A 21,020-nucleotide genomic window follows, 5' to 3' on the forward strand; every position below is an offset into this window, starting at 1 on the left:
GCAATACTGTAAAGATACTTAATCTGTGCATGTTGGCGTAGTAAGTCTCTCATATGAGTATAACCAAAATAGCTGTGAGTCACACTTTGTCCTTCAAATGCTCCCAAAACCCACCACAGCTACAGACACACCTTCACGAAAAACACACAGACATCACAACCTCACACGCACTGTGCTATCCATGTGGAGCAGTCAGTGCTGCATCAGGACAGAAGCTGATGAAAAATGGATGAATAAAAAGAGCAACAGAGAGGAAGGCCACAAGAGGGATGAAAAATGGCAACATAAAGTGGAGTGAGGAAAGATTTTTCCTCCTTTTAGACCTCATACAGTTTGGGATTAAGCGATTAAATTTGCAATTAAGACTATATTTTACCAGAAAACAAAAAGACAAAGACAGCATTGTTATCTTTTAACTCTTAGAAACTGTGGTCTACATTTTCTATTTAAGTGGTCTTGAAAATAAAACCTATGATAAGTGATGAGCTAAGATGGCTCAAAACCCAACAATCTCCTTTCATGTACAAATAACGGTTGCACAGAATTGTCCTGAATCCAACCTAATTAAAGCATTTAGTGTGGAGAAATAACAAAGGATATATTCTTTAATCAGCTTATGTGATTTATCACAATCAAATAATACACAGTCAAATATCCTATTGCATTTTGATAGCTGTTTTGCAGTAGTCACCCCCAAATGTCAATCATTTTAGAGTAAGGTTGTTCAAGTACTTTTGCAAGGTAAGCAATCATAATGATTGATTTTTGCAGACAAGCTCTTACACATCTTTTAAAATCTTGAATAAAATTAGCCTGACAACGACTACAGTTACATGATGTTTTTTTAATTCAGAATTAATAATTCAGAATGAAATAATTCAGAACTAAAGTATTCTCCTACGACTTTACATGAAAATAATAATTCCGAATGAAGGTTTACATGAAACAAGTCCTCACTTAATTCTTCTTTAGAGCGACGGGTTGGGAAGGATTCTGATTGGACAGAGCATGCATGTGACGTATGTTGTATACCGTAAATAAGTTCGCTCCCTGCTTCTCATCTTTTTAGTCCTAAGTTGTCAAAACTATAAAAAACCTGCTGCTATTCTTATTATAATTTTGAAATACCAGCTCAACACAGGCATACTACTTGACTTTTTGCAGCAACTGAGAAGGAGAAGAAAGATAGACCACCGAACACGGGAGGCAAAACAAAGTACGTCATCGAGACAGGACAAGGTAATGAGCATGCGCAGAACAACCGGAATTAACTCAGTGGAATTAAAGTTTACATGACAGAGGAATTAAATAGTTCTGAATTAAAATGCGAATAAACCAGTCACTTACATCTGAATTAAGTTTAATTCCGAATAGAAATTTGCATTAGGAATTAAGTGTTTACATGATAATTTTTCATCAGTTTAAAGCAGAATTAACTTTCATTCGGAATTAAACAGGAATTAAAACTCCCATGTAAATGTAGCAATTGAGGATATTCAATACTATCAATACAAGTCAACTGTTCTCTGCTTAGGAAAACCCCTTACAAGCTGAAGAGGACATACTGTTAGGTGTTTAGTTGTGTGTTTGCAGAAGGAAAATGTGAATAGAAAAAGGTTTCAACTTCTAAATTTAATACAAGAAATTTTCCAATTTGTGGTCATGCATTTTCAAATTAAGCATCAGTAAGCGCTTACATGTCAGTGCCTAAAATAAGTCTAACTCTCTTTTTTCCACATTTTTATGAGTAAAAGGGGGACCCCCAAAGAGTACAAGGAGTCACTGAGGCTTTGATAGTTTAGGGCCAGTGTGATTTAAATTAAGGTCATGGCCATTCAAAAACAAAAAAATAAAGGGAACATTAAAGTAACACATTGTAGATCTGAATGAATGATTTTTTTTGTTAAATACTTTCTTCTTTCCATAGTTGAATGTGCTGACAGCAAAATCACACAAAAATTATACATTAAAATCAAATTTATCAACCTGTAGAGGTCTGGATTTGGAGTTACACTCAAAATTAAAGTTGAAAAACACTACAGGCTGATCCAACTTTGATGTAATGTCCTTTAAACAAGTCAAAATGAGGCTCAGTAGCGGGTGTGGCCTCCGCGTGCCTGTATGACCTCCCTACAATTCCTGGGCATGCTCCTGATGAGGCGGCGGATGTTCTCCTGAGGGATCTCCTCCCAGACCTGGACTAAAGCATCTGCCAACTCCTGGACAGTCTGTGGTGCAACTTGGCGTTGGTGGATGGAGCGAGACAAGAGCGAGACGGGGAACGGGTGGGCCAGTCCATAACATCAATGCGTTCATGTTGCAGGAACTGCTGACACACTCCAGCCACATGAGCTCTAGCATTGTCTTGCGTTAGGAGGAACCCAGGGCCAATCGCACCAGCATATGGTGCCACAATGGGTCTGAGCATCTCATCTCGGTACCTAATGGCAGTCAGGCTACCTCCGGCGAGCACATGGAGGGTTGTGCAGCCCTCCAAAGAAATGCCACCCCACACCATTACTGACCGACTATCAAACCGGTCATGCTGGAGGATGTTGCAGGCAGCAGAACATTCTCCACGGCATCTCCAGACTCTGTCACATCTGTCACATGTGCTCAGTGTGAACCTGCTTTCATCTGTGAAGAGCACAGGATGCCAGTGGCGAATTTGCCCATCTTGGTGTTCTCTGGCAAATGCCAAAAGTCCTGCACGGTGTTGGGCTGTAAGCACAACCCCCACCAGTGGACGTTGGGCCCTCATACCACCCTCATGGAGTCTGTTTCTGACTGTTTGAGCAGACATATGCACATTTGTGGTCCTCCTGTTCCGACTTGCACAAAGAAGGGGGTAGCGGTCCTGCTGTTGGGTTGTTGCCCTCCCACAGCCTCCTCCACATCTCCTGATGTACTGGCCTGTCTCCTGGTAGCGCCTCCGTGCTCTGAACACTACGCTGACAGACACAGCAAACCTTCTTGCCACAGCTGGTATTGATGTGCCATCCGGGATGAGCTATGTCCTGCTAGTGATCAGATACCCTGCTAGGATGATAAGATGGCAAAAGGAGGAAACTCAGATTGCGGATGTCAAAACACGGAAGCTGCTCACCATGCATGAAGGGTTTCACCCCAAGTCCAGTGTCCGGTGACTATACATTAAGCACAAAGAAAGGGGCCTGGGATTAGTGAGCATCAAAACCACTATCCAAGGTGAAACATCCAAGCTCCACAAAAACATCAGGAAGCGGGCACCAAGGGATGAAGCACTTACTGAATGTCTCAGACAATGGAGACTGGAGGAACACAAGATGGAAGAACCATCATGGGAGGAAAAGCCCCTGCATGGGATGTACCACCGGCAGATCACTGAAGTGACCAATATAAACAAGTCCTATCAATGGCTGGAGAGGGCTGGACTGAAGGACAGCACAGAGGCACTAATCATGGCAGCACAGGAGCAGGCCCTGAGCACCAGAATGACCGAGGCCCAGATCTACCATACCAGGCAGGATTCTAGGTGCAGACTATGCAAAGGAGCTCCTGAAACAATGCAGCATCTCACACCAGGGTGCAAGATATTGGCAGGCAAAGAATACATGGAGCATCATAACCAAGTAGCTGGCATTAGACCTCTTCAAATTTGACCTTATTCATCAAACATATACAAACTGATATTATTCCCATTCTCCAAGGTCTAAATAAACTAAATATAAAATTTACTTTGATCTTGGACCTTGGCTATGCCTGCCTCATGAGCCATGTAGTTTTATTGTAGACGTTTTTAAAAAACAATGCAAAATTTGGGACATTATGTCTTTGTTTTCATTGTAGCTTCCCAGAGGTTGATGCTGTAACACTAAAAGTTTTACCAAATGAAAGCTAATAAAATGTTCTTGCATATGGTTGTAAACAGATTAACAACAGTGTAAATGTGAACTTTTATTTAGGTTTAGTAGTGAGCCAGTCATATTTCACTCCAAGAGCATCAAACAGAAAGTGAGACTCTGGGCCTACCAGGTCTGTAGCTGTGTTGAGGACAGGCGGTCCTCAACAAGAGGTTCATAAGCTGGAGGTCGCATATAACTGCATCAGATGTGATGGTTACACAGTGGCTGGTGTAGAATAATTTGGTACAACTTTCAGTGCTACAGCATTAGCCTCTGGGAAGCTACAATGAAAACAAGGACATAATGTCCCGAATTTTGCATTGTTTTTGAAAAACGTCTACAATAAAACTACATAGCTCATGAGGCAGGCATAGCCAAGGTTCAGGACCAAAATAACTGATATATTTAGTTTGTTTAGACCAGGGGTACCCAAAATTGTTGCCTCCAAGGGTCAAACTGAAAATGATCCAGTGAGCCATGGGCCAAACGCTGCAGCTTTAAGGATGAAGCTCAAGAAAATGCACAAAGTTATTTTAATTATTGTTCAATAGCAAATACAGTGTATTTTTTTCCTATGATGAAATGAAAGGTGCAAATGAAAGGTTACATAAAAAATCAATATAGCAATAGAACAATGAAGCCATAGTTAGAGGGGCAAGAAACAATAATTACAGCCACTAAGCTTTAACCAAGTGCAACGTGTCAACAACCAGAAACAGTGCATGTGGAACAAGGCGTGTTGTTGTTACTTAGTAGAAAAATCTTTGGCCGTTACCAGTCTCCACGTTGGGTTGCACCTGGCTCACTGACAAGGTCATTGAGGTGTGAGTCAGTTAGGATCCCTCTGAGTCTGGTCTTATTGGGGTTCATGACACTGAAAGTATCATGAATATATCATTAATATAAACAATGACTTAAGGGCCAAAAGCAAAGCAGTCCGAGGAACAGATAAGATACTGCGTAGGACCCTCTAGCTCCTAGAACTCTGGTGGAGAACCTGAGCTTGGGAGATGAAAAACCACCCGCCCTACCCTGGGGAGATGGGAGGAGTGGGTGAGGAATAAGCTTTTTCTCTCTCTCTCTCTCTCTCTCTCTCTCTCTCTCTCTCTCTCTCTCTCTCTCTCTATATATATATATATATATATATATATATATATATATATATATATATATATATATATATATAAATATATATAAATATAAAAAAAATTTATATATATACATATATACATATACACACACACACACACATATATATATATATATACATATATATATATATATATATATATATATATTTATGTATATTAAGAAAAAATACTTTTTTTTTTTTTTTTTAGCAGCGCTGCACTGCAAACAATTTAATGGATAATTAAGCTGGACTAATGAGCTGGGAACAGCCCATATTCTCAAAGTAAAAACAGGCAGTGTGCAAAAAAAAAGCATTGTTATGTAACATGTTGTTGCCGTTTATTATTTGGATTTGTTCTGCAGCGTCATTATTTGACTGGGGCAATGAGTGCTAGACAGGAAAAAAAAAAAAAAAGGGTTCTGTTTTTTTTTTTTTGTTTGTTTTTTTTCTGACGTCTGAGACACATGTCTGTTTTTACAGTCATGAAGCTGGCAGTGAATCTGAGAGATGGAAGACAGGAAGCTGGCTAAGGGACACACTGATTAGTAGAAAGACACTCCCTGTTTTACCCTCAGAGCAAAAATACATTTGATTGAAATTTTGATAAACTTTTCTTTTCTACATGAATCACTGAACTATATTTCAGCAACCTGCTATAGTTTAGAGCTTCAAGTGGTCATCATTTTTCATATATATTTATTATTTGTCAAATTTACTTTACTTATAGATGTCAAGAGGTTTCTTTTCTGATGTAAGCAAGTATCTGACTGAACAGAGCTTTAAACTTGGAGTTTAAATATAAGTAAAACTAACAAGTGGTGGAATATTTCCTTGTTGTCACAAGGCTTCTTGGCCACGAATGTTATACCGTTGGAAAGATTGTTTATTTCCTTTTCAAGTGGTGCTAAAGAAAATCAATTTGTAGGATGAGAAGCAGAGTTCAATGTGTAGGTTGTGCAATAAAAATTTTCTCCAACAAAGACGTATTATACAAAATTACTTACATACAGTAAATATAACAACACTGCAGCCTCTGTCATACCTGAAATTTATTTAATTTTTTTTTTAAAGAGTGCATGCATAAACCACAGAAAATTGGTTTTTCTGGGCGGATTGCAGTCTCTTCTATAAACTCCACGTCACTGGTAGAGTAATGTTCGTCATCCGACTTTCTGCTCTAACACAACTAATTCAATTTGTCAAATTTGTGAAGCACAAACTCTGTAATTCCACTTAAGCACATTTTGGTGAAAGGTGCTGCATCAGCTCGGCTTGTAGAAGTGGCGAGATCTTCTCAGACTTTCTCAGACGGATGGCGGCGTGCACGGATGCAGCTGCTCTTTGGACCTCCAATCTGCTTGTTGCTCTGCTACAATGACAATAAAGCTCTCTTTACTTTTCATAGTACATATCAGAGAAATTTTCTAAGTAAAAACAACTGCTTGTTGTAGACGAGCTACTGACAGAATTTTCAGATTAAAGAGGTATTAATCTTCTATTTGCTAATTTGAGATTTTAATTTAGCAGGCTCAATACAAAGTAAACCGTGTGGTTGTTGTGGCCTCATCTTTGTGATGATGCACATCTTTTCAGTAAGAGAGATATCTGAACTGCTATTTACTAGTAGTAAAAAATTATATCATGTTTTGTGCACAGCAGATATACAGCAGGTTTTTTAGTTAGGTTGAAATCCGAGAGAAGGCTATAAGATTTTGAGGAAAATTCTTTATATATATATATATATATATATATATATATATATATATATATATATATATATATATATATATATATACCATTTGGGGGATGATGTGATTCAGAGGCTCCCACCCTTTTCCCAGCAGAGTTTACTCTTTACTCCTTACCTGAGCCCATTTTCACTGAACTTCTGTCATCAGTGTCCTTTTTAAAATCAGTCAACAGAGAGGTCTTTTCGAACAATCGGCTGATTCATCTGTCTGTGTGTCACGCTGGCAGGCCCTCCTATAACACTCTCTCACTCTCTGTCTCATGCTCTTTCTCTCTGTACAGCCATCCCCTCTTTCCTCGCCCACCCAAAATCCTGCTCCCACCCCTCTTCTGCAGCTAGTGGACTCACAAGTACTCTTGGTTTGTATCCACCCAAATCCATCCTCAATGGATCTTCTGTCTGACGCCCTCTGTCTCCCCCTCTTATTCTGTTCTCTCTTTCTCTGCTAAACAGGATAATCAGAGGTGGAGTGGCGTCTGATCAGCCAGAGTTCAGTATACAGGAACGTACGAGCCTTAAATGGCACACATTACATTACATAACACAGTATTGGATCATTGGAGTCACCTGTCGCTGCTGTTGTGATGGGTGGAAACCTGACATGTGATTCAGGTCAAGGGTTGGGTCACATTACTTTAAAATTTAAATTGTTGAACAACAATTACACGGTAACAAAACCATTTGCTGGATTAAAAATAAATAAATCCGATCTAATTTGAATAGTTCAAAGTGAAACTGAGAATATGACCTGGTTCTCCCACAAATTATTCTCTTTACACATCACAGCACTTTCCCAGGACAAATATGTCTGTAGTTTGATCATTTAGCATTTCATCAAAAGTGACACAGAGAATTTCCTTCATCCTCCAAAAGTCAGAGAGCCAAAATAATCAGAGGTGAGGTCTCTCCTTTGGTTCATTTAAAGTTGATTAATCCAATAATCATCATTTTAAAAAAACAACAACAACAACAAAAAAAACATATTGGCTCATTTTTAATAATGAATAACTAAATGTGAGAGGCTTTGATTTACAGCAGGATATATTCAGCATACATTTATGTATTTTGGGTCACTAATAATGATTTATCTATCCCAATTAGATTAAATAATCTTGCACTAGTTAGTAAGTGACATTTGCTGTCAGTAGCTTCTCAGTACTGCTGTCAGGATGTAGGGGCACGAAAAGGACATCTTGAAAAACAAAGCTGTAAATCAGTTTCTTGTATGATGCTGAAAGGAAGCTCAATGTACTGAAAGCAGATGGCAGGGTTTCTTTAACAAGAGTCTTTATGATGCTGTATATTAATCAGTTTTGTTAAAGTAAGTCAAGCCTCACTGGATCTCTATTATCTTGGCTTTAAGGAGCAACATTTTGGATTTAGTCACATCTAATCACCTAGTTGGAACCTGCAACCAGCAGAAACCCAACAACACCCTTCTATATGTGAAAAATATGCTGAAAGTCCAAACAATAATAATGTTCTTTTCTAATTATATTGGAACATTAAATCTCAGATGTCAATTATTCTAATATCTTTCCACTGAATTTCAGCTGACATCCTGCCTAAAGGTAAATTGAAGCTTATGTTTTCCGTTTCAGTCTTGTCGGGAGTTCACTCAGTACAAATCAAAGCTCAGAGTTTGCTTCATTTTTAAACGCACTGTGCGTTTGGGGAAAGTCAACTGGTGCTCTGTGAGGGTAATTTGAGAAATAATTTTTTCCATCATCACCTACAGACTAGTGTTGTATTTACACACTAATAGTTTATTGTTCTGTTCAACTTTCGTTTGTTACCAACACTATAACATGACATCTTACCTCTTTGGGCTTAATGTTGAAGCAGAAATAAATCTGCTCCCCTACAAGCACTCAGCTGATCTTTGATTGCATGATCACAGGTTGAACACTCACACGTGCACGCCCACAAAGCGATCATCTTCCCATCTGCTTCCTACTAAATGTTGCTGATGACTCTCTGTAGGTATGTTTAATAACGGTTGGTATTGTAATTGTTATTTTATTAATTCATTTACTTTTTTTACTTTTATTTTTAATTTTTTTGTCTGTTTTTGAATATTGTCACTATCCTACTTATGTCTTGTTGTATTTTTTCAGTACTTTATATTGTTTTGCAAATACTGTAACTTTAGTAGCTTAAACACGCCTTTCTTTTCTGTCTCTCTTTTTCCTCCTTTCATTTCCTCTTTTTTTTCCTCTTTCCCTGCCAGGTCTAGCTCGGCCATATCAAGACTGACGATGATTGCAAAATGATGAAAGGAAAATAAATAAATAAATAAATAAAATAAAATAATTATCATCATAATAAAAATATTCAGATTATCAAGGGCAGCTATATACATGAGATGTCTCCCTTGACAGAGCAAATCTGTCTGGCAAACAATGGCACGCAGATTGCTGTTCTGTATGCTGAGATGCTGGACAGGACAGGTTAAAAAGAAAAAAAAAAAAGAAAGAAATCTGATTGTGCTTAAAAATAAAGCAGATCCCACTTTGCTGCATACAGTAGCCATGGTTTCTACATTCATGCTATTTTTTCTATTTCAGTTCAGTCTCTTTATATTTTGTGCACCACATTCTCCAGAAACATCTGCAAACCAAGTCGCCCACAATGCCTTTCTCAGCATTGATCTTATATCTGTATGTATCTTTGCCAAACTGCAGTATTAACTGCTGGCTTTTGTACACATACAAGGATATAACAATATATTAAATTAAAAATATAGATAAGCAGAATATCCTAGTAAACAATCTCCTGCTTTTAACCCTATAAAGCCAAACATATATTTGACACATTTTCTGAGACATTTTGCATCACTTCATGGTAGAAACTTAAAACCCTATTGTACATAATATAATACTCGTCTCCTCCGCTCTTGTGGATACCAGAAAGCAGAAGATTACACTGCAAAAATTTTGACCTAGCACATGATAATATTTGGTGAAAATACAACTGTTAATGTTTTTTAGATTTTGCTAAAGGCTGAAATATAGACTTCAGATTTTAAAAAGTGGAATTTTTTGCCCAGTGGTTCCAAGGTTGGGCTTTAAAGTTCATGCATTGTTTATGCTGCAACAGCTAAAAACTTCTGGTTTTATTTAATCAGACAACACAAAACTTTTCAACCCCAGCACCTTGAATAAGTTTAAGACCACAGAAGTTGGCAGCTTTGTGAACATTTTTGCATTTTTGCAGTAGTTTTAAATGGAAACAGCCTTTGAGCAAGCCAAACAATTCAAGCAGTTCTGCATTTCCCATGTGCTCCACCTCATATTCAACATGCCACATATCAAACATACACATCCATTCTGGGTGGTCTATTTAAGCAGCACACTTCCTGTCTTAATCTCTGCCTCATACTCATTGACGTTGCTCCTACTGCCTCGCAACACAATAAACTGCCTTGCATTCATGCAATTATTGTTGGGAAGAGCAGTCTTTGGGTGAATGTGCCATGTTAGAATGGCCAACAGCACAATATAAGTACAGATTAATTTACCGTATCAAGTATTCTTAGAGACAAGCAAAAACTTTCACAAGTGAGTGTGAAACATTTTTACTTCCGGTCAATTCAGCTTTATTTGTATAGCACCACTTCACAACAATGTCATCTCAGGGCACTTTACAGACACATCAGTTCAAGCCAATTCATAATAAATAGCCTAGCTAAGAGAGAAACCAACAGATTGTATGAGATTAAATCTTGATTTTGACTCAATCCCCCAACCTGAGCATGCATGAGGCGACAGTGGAAAGGAAAACTCCCTTTTAACAGGAAGGGGAAACCTCCAGCAGAACCCGGCTCAGGTAGGGCAGCCTTCTGCTGGGTCGAGGTTCTATGCATCACTGTAAATGTGTTTATTTTTACTTTTCCCATTCACTGGTTCTTAATCACACTCCCAAAAGATTAATCATAAATGGCAATAAAACACCAGCTGCTGTCAACTCCAGAGAAAATCCAACAAGCAAATATCTGAGCAAACATCTGGATTGAACATGTTTTAAGATTGTATTTTATGATGTATTTATCTGTGAGAAATAATGTATTTAAAACACAATAATAGTGGCTCAGATTGTCCAAATATTTATGATCAAGAAAATGTGACACTGAGTGACAGCAGAAACCATCTCTCCTTCATTATACAAATGTAAAACTGGATCAGGTAAAATTAATTACTTGCAATCAGTTTCAAAAAGAGCATATGTGCTATAAATATAAATGTGTTGAAACAAGGCAACATTATCCAATATTTCCAAGAGATTTCTGAGCTTTGGTTGCCAATCATTTATTTTTACTTGTGCAGAACAAACATCATGACAATACGGTAACTGTGATCATCGAGCGACTACATGGGAGGAAAAACAGGCTTTATGTCGATCTCTATGACCAGTCACAACTGGAATTAAAGGTACAAAAGATCAAATCACCAAGTTCATTTGAAATATTTAATAACAAACAACACTGTGCAACTTTTAAAATTCTTGTGAAAACCCTGATGCCAGTGATTTAAGCTCAAGGTTTAACAAGACAAATGTCACTCAGGTGTTGTCAGTTCACGAGAAAACCTCTGCTCAAACATGCCTGCCAAAACTTATGTAAACAACAGGAAATAGCACAAATATGAGCAGGTGTACCAATTGTTACATCTAACCATTAAGCTCTTTGTGCCTTCTCCTCCACATAACTTCTTTCTCAGCATTATTTGAATTATTTGGCTTTTTGGGAGAAAAGACAGGCAAACAAATGTGACCTGCTGACATTCTGCACATAGTAACGTCCATAAATCCAAAGTTAAGAGGCAAATATAGAGCAGCTGGTGAAACATGCACAGTCATTGCTGGGTATTTTTTAATTGTGCACAAAGCTGGAAGCTTTACCAAAAGGGCTGCAGATATGATTTAATTAAACATGCAAATTTTTTTTTTTTACTAATTACTGTATGTGTACTTTGGAGTTATTACACAAAGAAGAGTTAACCAAGATTAAAATCTGTGCCACCAGCACCCTCGCAGTATTATGCCACACTTTTCAATCTGTCATCAGTATTACAGACATCACATCCCTCATAGTAATCTCCGGGGCCAAATGCTTGATTTAATTTGGAAGCTGAGCTGAAACAATTGGCCAATAAGCAGTCTTGTTGAGTGGCAGAACATTAGCCAGCAACAGATTCATAATGAATTGCTTTTCCTTTGACTCCCACATGGAGTAAAGATGCCAAACATTCCCTGAAATGATCCTGACTGATGTGAATTCATGCAGTTCTGCTCCTTTTGAACTGAAACTAAATCTTGTCAGCCATAGGCCTGGACAAATATAGATAACAGACACTTTTCATCTTATTGTGGTCTTTTTTGTAACTGAATAAATTCAGACCTCTATCTACTGTGAATGTAACCGTGCTTAAAAACAAGACTAGAATAAATCTTTATATACAATTCTAATATAATTGTATTTATTTATTTTTACATTTCAGTTGCCTTTTTTGTTGTCTAAATTTAGTCTATTTTCTGATGTTTACTATTCCCTTTGTCACATCTAGTCCAAAAACGGGATAGCTTTACAGGTCAAATAACAAGAAGCCCTGGAATTATTATTTTCTGGTTCAAAAGAAAGAAACAAAATCATTTATGCTCTGAATGAAACAAAATAATAAATTATGCATAAAGTAGCGCAAAGTCACAAATGAGCCTGGGAGATGGGGCGTCTAAATCTTCCTAAACTGTCCGGAGACAGAGAAATGGTTCGCTGTGTCTCTCCAGAACGTCGCAGAGTAATTCTCTGCTCCCCTGCAGCCTGTCTAGCATGTAGTAGTAAATATGGACCCGGCTGAGCAGTTTGATTACTGCGGGACTGCAGACAACTCGATCCATTACTCAGCAAAAACTGCGCATTTGGTGCCTGGGCGCTGCAGCACTTCAGTAATGCGCACACACATGATTTTAACTCAAAGGGAAGTAATCTGGGATGGGGGGCACAAATATATTTGCAAACACAGAGGTAAACATAAACAAAGGGGGACACAATAAGCAGCAGCAGGTGCGCGTCCCAGTGAGGTCTGGTTCATGTGACAGGGGGGGTGTAAACATGGTACCTTGCTTTCGAGGACGCCGCCTCCCTCCTGGAGCACCTTCACCTCCGCACTCAGCTCCCTGGCGGAGGCTGAAGCTGACTCATCCTCCTGACTCTTCCCGACCTTCTGCGCTGATCCCTGCGCTCCCATGACGAACAATCACAGAGATAAACTCTCCTTTCCTTTGATCACGTTCAGTCTTAACTAACCGCCCCGCCAAAGATTGCGCCTATGTGTAAGGATCCAAAGTGTCCGGAGTGAGAGCTTTGAGGTGTAGCTCCGCCCCGGGGTGGCTTGGATCTGGAGTGATGAAGTGTGAGGATCACCAAACACTTTTTAGAGCATCCCCTCCTCCTGCACCCTCCCGCCAGAGGTTATGGGGCTCCGGTGCACAACTGCACGTCTAGGATCAGAAACGGAGCTGATGGAGGAAAACGTTTTTTTGTTTGTTTGTTTTTTTGAGAGGTGAGAGAAGAGGAAGAGAGTTAATTAATGAAATAAAGACCTGACAGCACCACAAGTCTGCAGGAGAAATTAGACCTAACTGGATCTGGTAAATGTAATGAAAGCAGCTTTTACTACAGGTTGGCTGCAAGTTCATGCAGATATTACACGCCTGGAAGGATACATGCAACAAACTAAAACCAGTGATGCATTACCACAGACTGCAAACACAAGACTGGGATTCGAGTAAATATCAGTTGAGGGGATTTTTTCCTATGGTTTAAATCGGAAAAAATTAAATTTCACCATGTTTCAATATTTTTTGATTGCATAATTCCACAATGCGCTGCAAAACAAGCTTTTGAGGAGCATCTAACCTGTATAGTAAATTGATAAGCACCAAGGTTTTCTTTATGGAAACCCTTCATTAAATGGGAACACATGTACTTACAGAAACTAATAAACATACAAGTAGAAAACCTTATAAAACATAACATCAGATAAGTGCGTTTCTAAATGCATTAATAGTTCTCTGAACTATGAAGCTTATTCTCCCTCATTTCCTGTTTAGCAAAGTCCAGGAACATCTCTTCCCACATGCAGATCCACTTAGATTATCTCAAATTTGTCATGTGGGGGCATTTTGTGATCATGAGATGAAGCTGTTATATATTGCAGTGAGATGGATTTTTCTGGTGGTTGAACTGACTTCTATATACTGTGGACGCTTCGTTCTTCTTGTTTTGTTCAAACTGATGCTGTAGATGTTTCAATTCTGCTTTCTCTAACTGGGCTTGTAAATTAATAGAAGTAATCCACTTTTTCAGGCCGTGATCTAATAAATGTCTCAACCCAGCAGATTACAGCACACTTGTTGGTTCCCTGTACTGATTAAGCACGTGGGTGTAGACATACTGTTTCTCACTGATGTTCCAGTTTAAATGCTAATTGCAGGTTAAGGGATGAGCCATTTTACTTGGAATTTTAGAGGACACAAATGACAGCCCAAAAGTCTTCTCTTTTGTGTTCTGCACAGGTTTAGTCCAATGGGTTGGAGCAAACCAAAAGCAAAACCTTAATATACACAATGGAGCAACTCACACAGACTGAATAGAAAAACACAGAGGAAACATGAAATTTCAGAAATTTATGGCCTGCGAAAGTGTTGACAAAAACACAGGTGCAACAGGAATTAAAGGTATTTTGAGAAGTTTTTATTCTGCGTTCTAAAATTGTCCTTTTGTTGCTAAAACAAAACCTTTTCTGGTGTCTTTGTAAAAATGGGCTCAAGCTGTTGTGTAATGATGTGGACAAGCAGTGCAGCAGTCAGGTTCAAGCAGTCTGGCCAAGCTGAAAAGCATTGACCTTTATCCATCTTTAAAATCTTTGACTTTAAAATCTAACAGATTAATGGTTCAATAAAAATCGGCACGAACAGTGTTGTTTTCTACACAAAGGTGCAATTGAACTTCTGCACTGCTTACCTAACAAGCCTGAACTTTATGTCCCAGATAGTTTTTGCACCACTAAAGCGCCGTGCGTATCTGCAATGTTGACAGCATTAGTGATGCTTCCACATGTAGATCTAATTCAATAAGCGTTAATGCTGAAAGGGTAAACACACGATGAGTCAAGGAATGTACCGCACTGCGTAACACAAATGAAGAACTCTAGGTTTCAAACATGTCTCATGAGGTAACCTATTCAATCTGCTGATTCATGTGTTGCTTTTCTTCAAGACTAATTTAAAAGATTAAATAAAGCTTGGATAGCTTTGCACATTTCTGAAAGAAACATTAATTCACATTTTAATAACCTTATAGTATAATTGCTCAAGGCTTATTTTAATTTGTATAGGTAATGATGCACAATAAATCAGCAATATTAGCAGAGTACAGTTAGACAGATGTCATAATTTAGCCAAAACATGACAATTATGCTGTGAGCCTAACAATTTGTAACAAACAGTGAAAAAGGACACTCAAAACCTTTAGAAATCCTCCCAGGATGTATATCCAAGCATTGTTATCCAGAGGTGCAAAGCTCAGAGAAACAATGCTCATAAACATCTTAAAGTTAAAGTTAAAGTTGAATCGAATGGTCTGTAAAGCGTCTTGAGATGGCATTGCCGTGATTTGACGCTATATAAATAAAGTTGAACTGAATTGACATCATAGAGACCTGAGTATGTTTAATATTACAATGAGAGTACAGTTAGAAAAAAAAGACCACATGAATATAATTTGTTTGGAAACATTGCTAGGAGAAAACCTCTTCTCACTAAAAAGTAACATGTCTGCCCAATCTAGGGTTATGTAACTGCATCCAAGCAAAGATATTATCTGAAACAATGTCCTTTTGGAAAGAAGAGAGCAGTGTAGAGATATTTGGTCATAATGTACAACAATACATGCACTTTGGTTGATTTTCTCCATTTCAGCACAAAATTCTCGTGTCAAACGCAGTAGCATAAGGTGATGATATGGGCTCACTTCCCATTGGACACCTTGTAGTCAGATTTTACCACACACTCCTCTGTCTGTATGCATATTATATATACATATATAAGTCTAATAAGACCTACATGTCAAACAGCAAACATATAACTTAAAATGGATCATAATCTCAAGCACTACAGCTACTCTGTAAAAGACTGGGAGAAAAAGCAAATGCTGAGGGGAGACTTTAACAGAGCTGTGCATGAATGAACAACATGCATATTTCTCCAGACTGCTTTTAAATGGGCTGAGTTTGTGTAAAATGTATAATGTTCAGCTACAAAGTGCTTTAAGCCTGATGAGGACCAGATGCCTTCATATGTGACATCATAACATGTGAGGAGTTAAAGAGGATGTCAGCACTATTATTATTATGACTTTTATACTTCTGATTATTTGTTATATTTAAATGTCATGCATCTACATTGCCATAAAACTTCATTAGCATCTTTCATTACGGTAGATATTAAAGCATTGAAACAAAAGAGATTGTTTTAAAAAAGCAAATGAACAAAGAAAGCATTTGGAAAAATGTTAAAGAGATTAATTGACCTTTATTCCCAACATGCCTTGCTGCCAGGGAACGAGAACCTCGGTAAAAGTCTCTTTGACTCACCAAACCACAAAGATGCTTATTGAGAAGTCAATTTATCATCATCATTTGTGGAACAAACTTATCTGACCAGTAAATTAACAATAAGGTCACTTGAGATTTATTGACAATACAGGTGGTTGTTGTTGTAAAATGAAAGACTATTTCAAACACATTTGAGGGATGAGCAAACCAAGACGGCAAACTTCATTATGACTGTCTCCAGCCGATACAGATAAATGTGTTAGTGAATGACCTTCGGCGCTGCAAGACTATCAGCAGCAATGCTGATGTCATCTGGAGTAGTAGAAGGAGGAAGAGGAAGAGGCGGAGGAGAGGAGGAGGGGGAGGGGGAGAGGAGGAAGCGGAGGCAAGGAGAGGTGAAAGATGAGGCAGGGAGACTCTTGTTAAAGTAAAAGGCTTTCCGGATGTGTCATGATCTCTGTTCAATAAAACGCTAGCGTGAGGGCACATGAAAGGACTGACTTAACCGCACACACTGCGACAGGCCACGGCAACCAAATGGAATAAAAACACCGACCAGAGCATAACAGGGAGACTCATAACTGGGTTTGATGTGTATTCCAAACTACAAATGTAAGGAGCTGCCTTATGGGAAACTAAATGAGTTGATCACTCCCTCACCTGCAGCCTTCAAATCAAAAGGGATATAAGCTTCTATCTTTGTAAGACTTTCTCACATAACTTTTAACTTAAACACACAGTTTCTTTTTTTTATGCAATAATGAAACAGTGGGGAATATGTTTTCAGACGGAGGCAGGGCGAGTTTAAGAGTGTCACCCTCAGGGTTTATGTCTGATGTGGGGCTCTGGGAGATGAGTCGACTGGGATCAGCAGGATCTGACACAAAATAAGAGATGCATGGGTGTGTGGGTGTGTGTGTGTGTGTGTGTGTGTGTAGGGAGGGGACAATCTGCATAACAACCACTTGACTAAACGTGAAATTATGGAAGACAGATGTAAAAGACATTCATGGAAAAAAGTAGATCGACTAAACTGTTGAGTTTAGTAGCAGTTTATTATACAGTTGTATCATAATAAAGCATTTAAATAATTGTGATTAAATAACTTTAGCAGATTCACACATCTGAGAATGAGCAGTAATACTTAGAAATAAGTCTGTCATGATGATCTGAGACCCTGGATGCTTGGGGCCATAGAGGAGCTGCCTCCATGACTAATCTGATCCACTTCCCTCAGACCTTCAAATGGACCTGTCCTTGGTACTGAAATGACTCCTATTAATAACATAAGCGTTAAAAGTTGATAAGAAACTCACCATGAACAACCTTAACCAGATAAAATGTTGATTTTCAAGCATGTTACAAAGAAATGACAAAAAGGCCCTCATTAGCCACACCGTGTCTTCCATCTATCAGCAACTCAAAACAAGAGAGCTCAGTGTCGCACAGACTAAATAAGCTGCTGGAGCTCCGCTGTATAAATGACAGTGCTCCTGCAGGCGTGTCTGCAGCTGTAAGTGACGGATCCTAGCCGTTCACCACGCACAATAACAGAGCTGGAGTGCAATGCCAGCAATGACAGACACAAACATGTGCACACTAGTGCACTGGCTCCATGTTGTAAACCCAAACACCTCATAATGACAGATGATGCACCCCGGGGATGATGCCGAGGGGGTCTCAACCACCACCTTTAATGCACACTTGTCACGCTCACCGAGCAGAAGAAAAGGAAATAATCTTAAAAGTTTAAGCTGTATTGAGGCAAATCTTGCAGAATTGTGTGAAAACGCTACAACATTGGTTTGCAGACAGTAAAAGGTTTATTTAAAATGCATTTAAAGAAGAGTAAATAATGTTTTCATAACATTTTGTATGAAATGCTGACCGTAGATTCAAACACACTTCCATTTGTGGAAAAAGCTACCTTAAAGATTCACAGCAAGTCAGTTTTGGCAGGTTTTTTTTTTTTTACCTCTGCTTAACAATTTCTGACAGACGATACAAGTAACAGACTGGGCATGTGGTTGTATCATTAAAAGAAATGTAACAATAATTAAAACAATGATAAATAAAAATGTAGTTTAATGTAATTTAAATGTAATTTAGTGGATGTTTAACAGCTGTCACATTCAGAGGCTTTGGACATGCTCAGACAGAAGAGGTTACATGAAAACAATTATGACCTTTTGTGCGTACACCAGCAGCTCAGTTAATAAATACACAAGATGTATCAAACTCTGTTAAAAAGCTCAGTGTATATATAAAAAAACAGCATCATTTTAACTAATGTAATGTTTTTCCTATTAAAATAAAAGGACAATCAAGTCAGAAGTAGAACTCAAGCAGATAAGTTCTTCCATACATTTAAAAAAAAACAACAAAAAAACATGGTACAAGAAAGCCGTGAAGCTTTGTTTATGATGGTTTCCATGAGGATGTAGGTTTAGATTACCACTCAAGTATGCAGACAAGTATAAAGCTAAAGCCAAAGGATGCTTTTTTTCCCCCCAGAACATGTCGTCTAAACCCGAAAACTAGATGAAATTTAGCTTGTTCCGGATGAATCGGTATTTGCAATTTAGACCTGCAAACCTAAGCTGACCAGTGATGATGTAGACAGTTTATGTTGAGCATGTGAGGTATGGCGCTACAGTTTAAGTCAAGAATTTTACTAGTCTGAGTAGCTGTGGCTCTGTTAACAGATCCTAAAAGGTGAAAGGCTTCAGCCGTGGATGCCGGGCTTCTATATCTGTGATGTGGACAGTGTTTGGCTTGCTGGGAAGAGAAAGACACCGCACCTTATCAAGTCAAAGTGTGCAGGGATGGTTCAATCACATGGAGCTGAAGATGCAGGAATAGAGCCGCGACCCTGAAAGACAAAAGGATTTTATATTTAACTGTGTGCAACAATGAGATAAAGAGAAACTTCCAAGACGTATATCACCTACGAGAACATCTTCACTGAGCATGCTCAGAAGAGACCGGTGATTTCCTCTGTGACAGGATTGAGGTCTATGTCGTAGAAACAGGGCCGGGTCGGCAGGCCAGGCATTGTGCTCATCTGAGGATAAAACACACATCACAGCCATTTAATTGATAAGTCTGCACCAAGCGAAACTTCAGACTTTTAAAATGGCTGGACATAATGGAGGAACTATAAGCAGTCTTTGATTTAGTGCTGTTATTATAAATCTGTCAGCGGCCACAGAGTCGAACAAGGTCAGATTATAATCTAAGTGATAACCACAGCCTCATATTAAATCCTTCACCACAACACAGCTGCTCCTCAGCAAATGATCCAATATTGCCTCAAAACTTGTGGCAGTTAGAGTATGGTCAGCCCACAAGTCCAAAAACTATCATTTAAACTCATTTAACTTGATGTAAGCAGTGATGACCTCAGCTTTATTCTTGTTTTGACTGTCAACAACACAGATGACAAAAGGCTGCCTCCAGGATGAGAGGCAGAGCCCCAAGCGATCGACCAAAACCCATCAAGTATCACTAACAAACAATCTACAACAAAGCAAGTTGCCAAGTTTGTTGTTCAGGAAACACATAATAGGGAGAAATATTGGCAAAGGTATCTAAATTCACTGATGTTTCAACATGTGTAGCTTATGTTGAGGCCATATTTGGGTTCGGTATCTTGTCCAAGGACATTTAGAGATGTGGACTGGAGAAGTCTGGGACTGAACAACTGACCTTAAGCACTCCTTCTCCTGAGCTCCATGATAAATGAAATGATAAAATACTTAAAAGGGACTTGAAAAGTGGTGAAAGTGACGCAACAGAAAGAGCTGCACCGACCACACTTGGCTCATTTACGGGTCATTTTACTTTTATATTGCTATGTAACCTTTCCAAACCTGGCACAAAACTTGTGTTTCGTTTATTCTTTGCCATGATTATGCTTTTTCTGCCAATAAATCTGATCCTGTTGGAAAGACCACTTATTTCCATTTTAAATGGTGCCACACTAGTAAAGGAAATTTATTTGAGAGATGAACATGTGAGTTTTGCCCATGAAAACGTTGCTAAATCTTCTGTGTCAATGCTAAAACAGCCTCTTGTGCAACTGACTCTCTTTGAGCCTCTGGTACTCCAGGGGCTTGTAATAAAGTTCTCTGACGGGAACCATGATCATGGATCCCACTAAATTGGTCAGTTGAGATCAAAGTGTGGAGAAGGCATAAAAGACAGGATTCAGATAGATAAATCCACTTGGTGCAATCTTTGCAACACAAGAAGCTGTGCAGCTTACTGGAAAAACAGAGAAAAGACTAAATACAAGCTGTTTAAACAAGGATATTTTAATGTCTGACAAAGAAGTTTTCTATTCTCCAAATACTATAAAATCTGTCTGATTTAAGAATATTTTACAAGCCATATCGGCCGCTTGCTGACCAATGTCAACATTTTGTTTTAACTGCTTAAATGTGCCACCTAGTGCTGGCACACATTTTAGCGACTCGGATCAGCTCTCTTAAATGATCCCAACCCTTTTTCCTGGTTGCGTCGTTCTGCGTCAACCGAAAACCTGTGACATTCAGGTGATTCGACGCTTCACAAAACGCTGCTGACCCTGCACATAATATTCTCAAACATTTTCTGACTAAAACCTTTATTCGCAACAA

General features: G+C 38.6%; 2 protein-coding genes across 2 annotated transcripts in view; both read right to left on the reverse strand.

The window, feature by feature from the left end:
* The window catches only part of akap12b (A kinase (PRKA) anchor protein 12b), a gene marked incomplete at its 5' end in the record, with an annotated part of 46,303 nt that extends 33,292 nt beyond the window's left edge, over window positions 1-13,011 (reverse strand). Inside the window, one exon of the mRNA XM_079254963.1 lies at window positions 12,883-13,011. Coding sequence (XP_079111089.1) covers window positions 12,883-13,011 — 129 coding nt within the window. The remainder of the gene's footprint in view (window positions 1-12,882) is intronic.
* A 6,343-nt stretch (window positions 13,012-19,354) lies between these two features.
* mthfd1l (methylenetetrahydrofolate dehydrogenase (NADP+ dependent) 1 like) overlaps window positions 19,355-21,020 on the reverse strand; it is a gene marked incomplete at both ends in the record, with an annotated part of 31,837 nt that continues 30,171 nt past the window's right edge. Inside the window, one exon of the mRNA XM_079255921.1 lies at window positions 19,355-19,444. Coding sequence (XP_079112047.1) covers window positions 19,355-19,444 — 90 coding nt within the window. The remainder of the gene's footprint in view (window positions 19,445-21,020) is intronic.

This window comes from Telmatherina bonti (genome assembly GCF_933228915.1).
Source record: "Telmatherina bonti genome assembly, chromosome: 16".
Lineage (NCBI taxonomy): Eukaryota > Metazoa > Chordata > Actinopteri > Atheriniformes > Telmatherinidae > Telmatherina > Telmatherina bonti.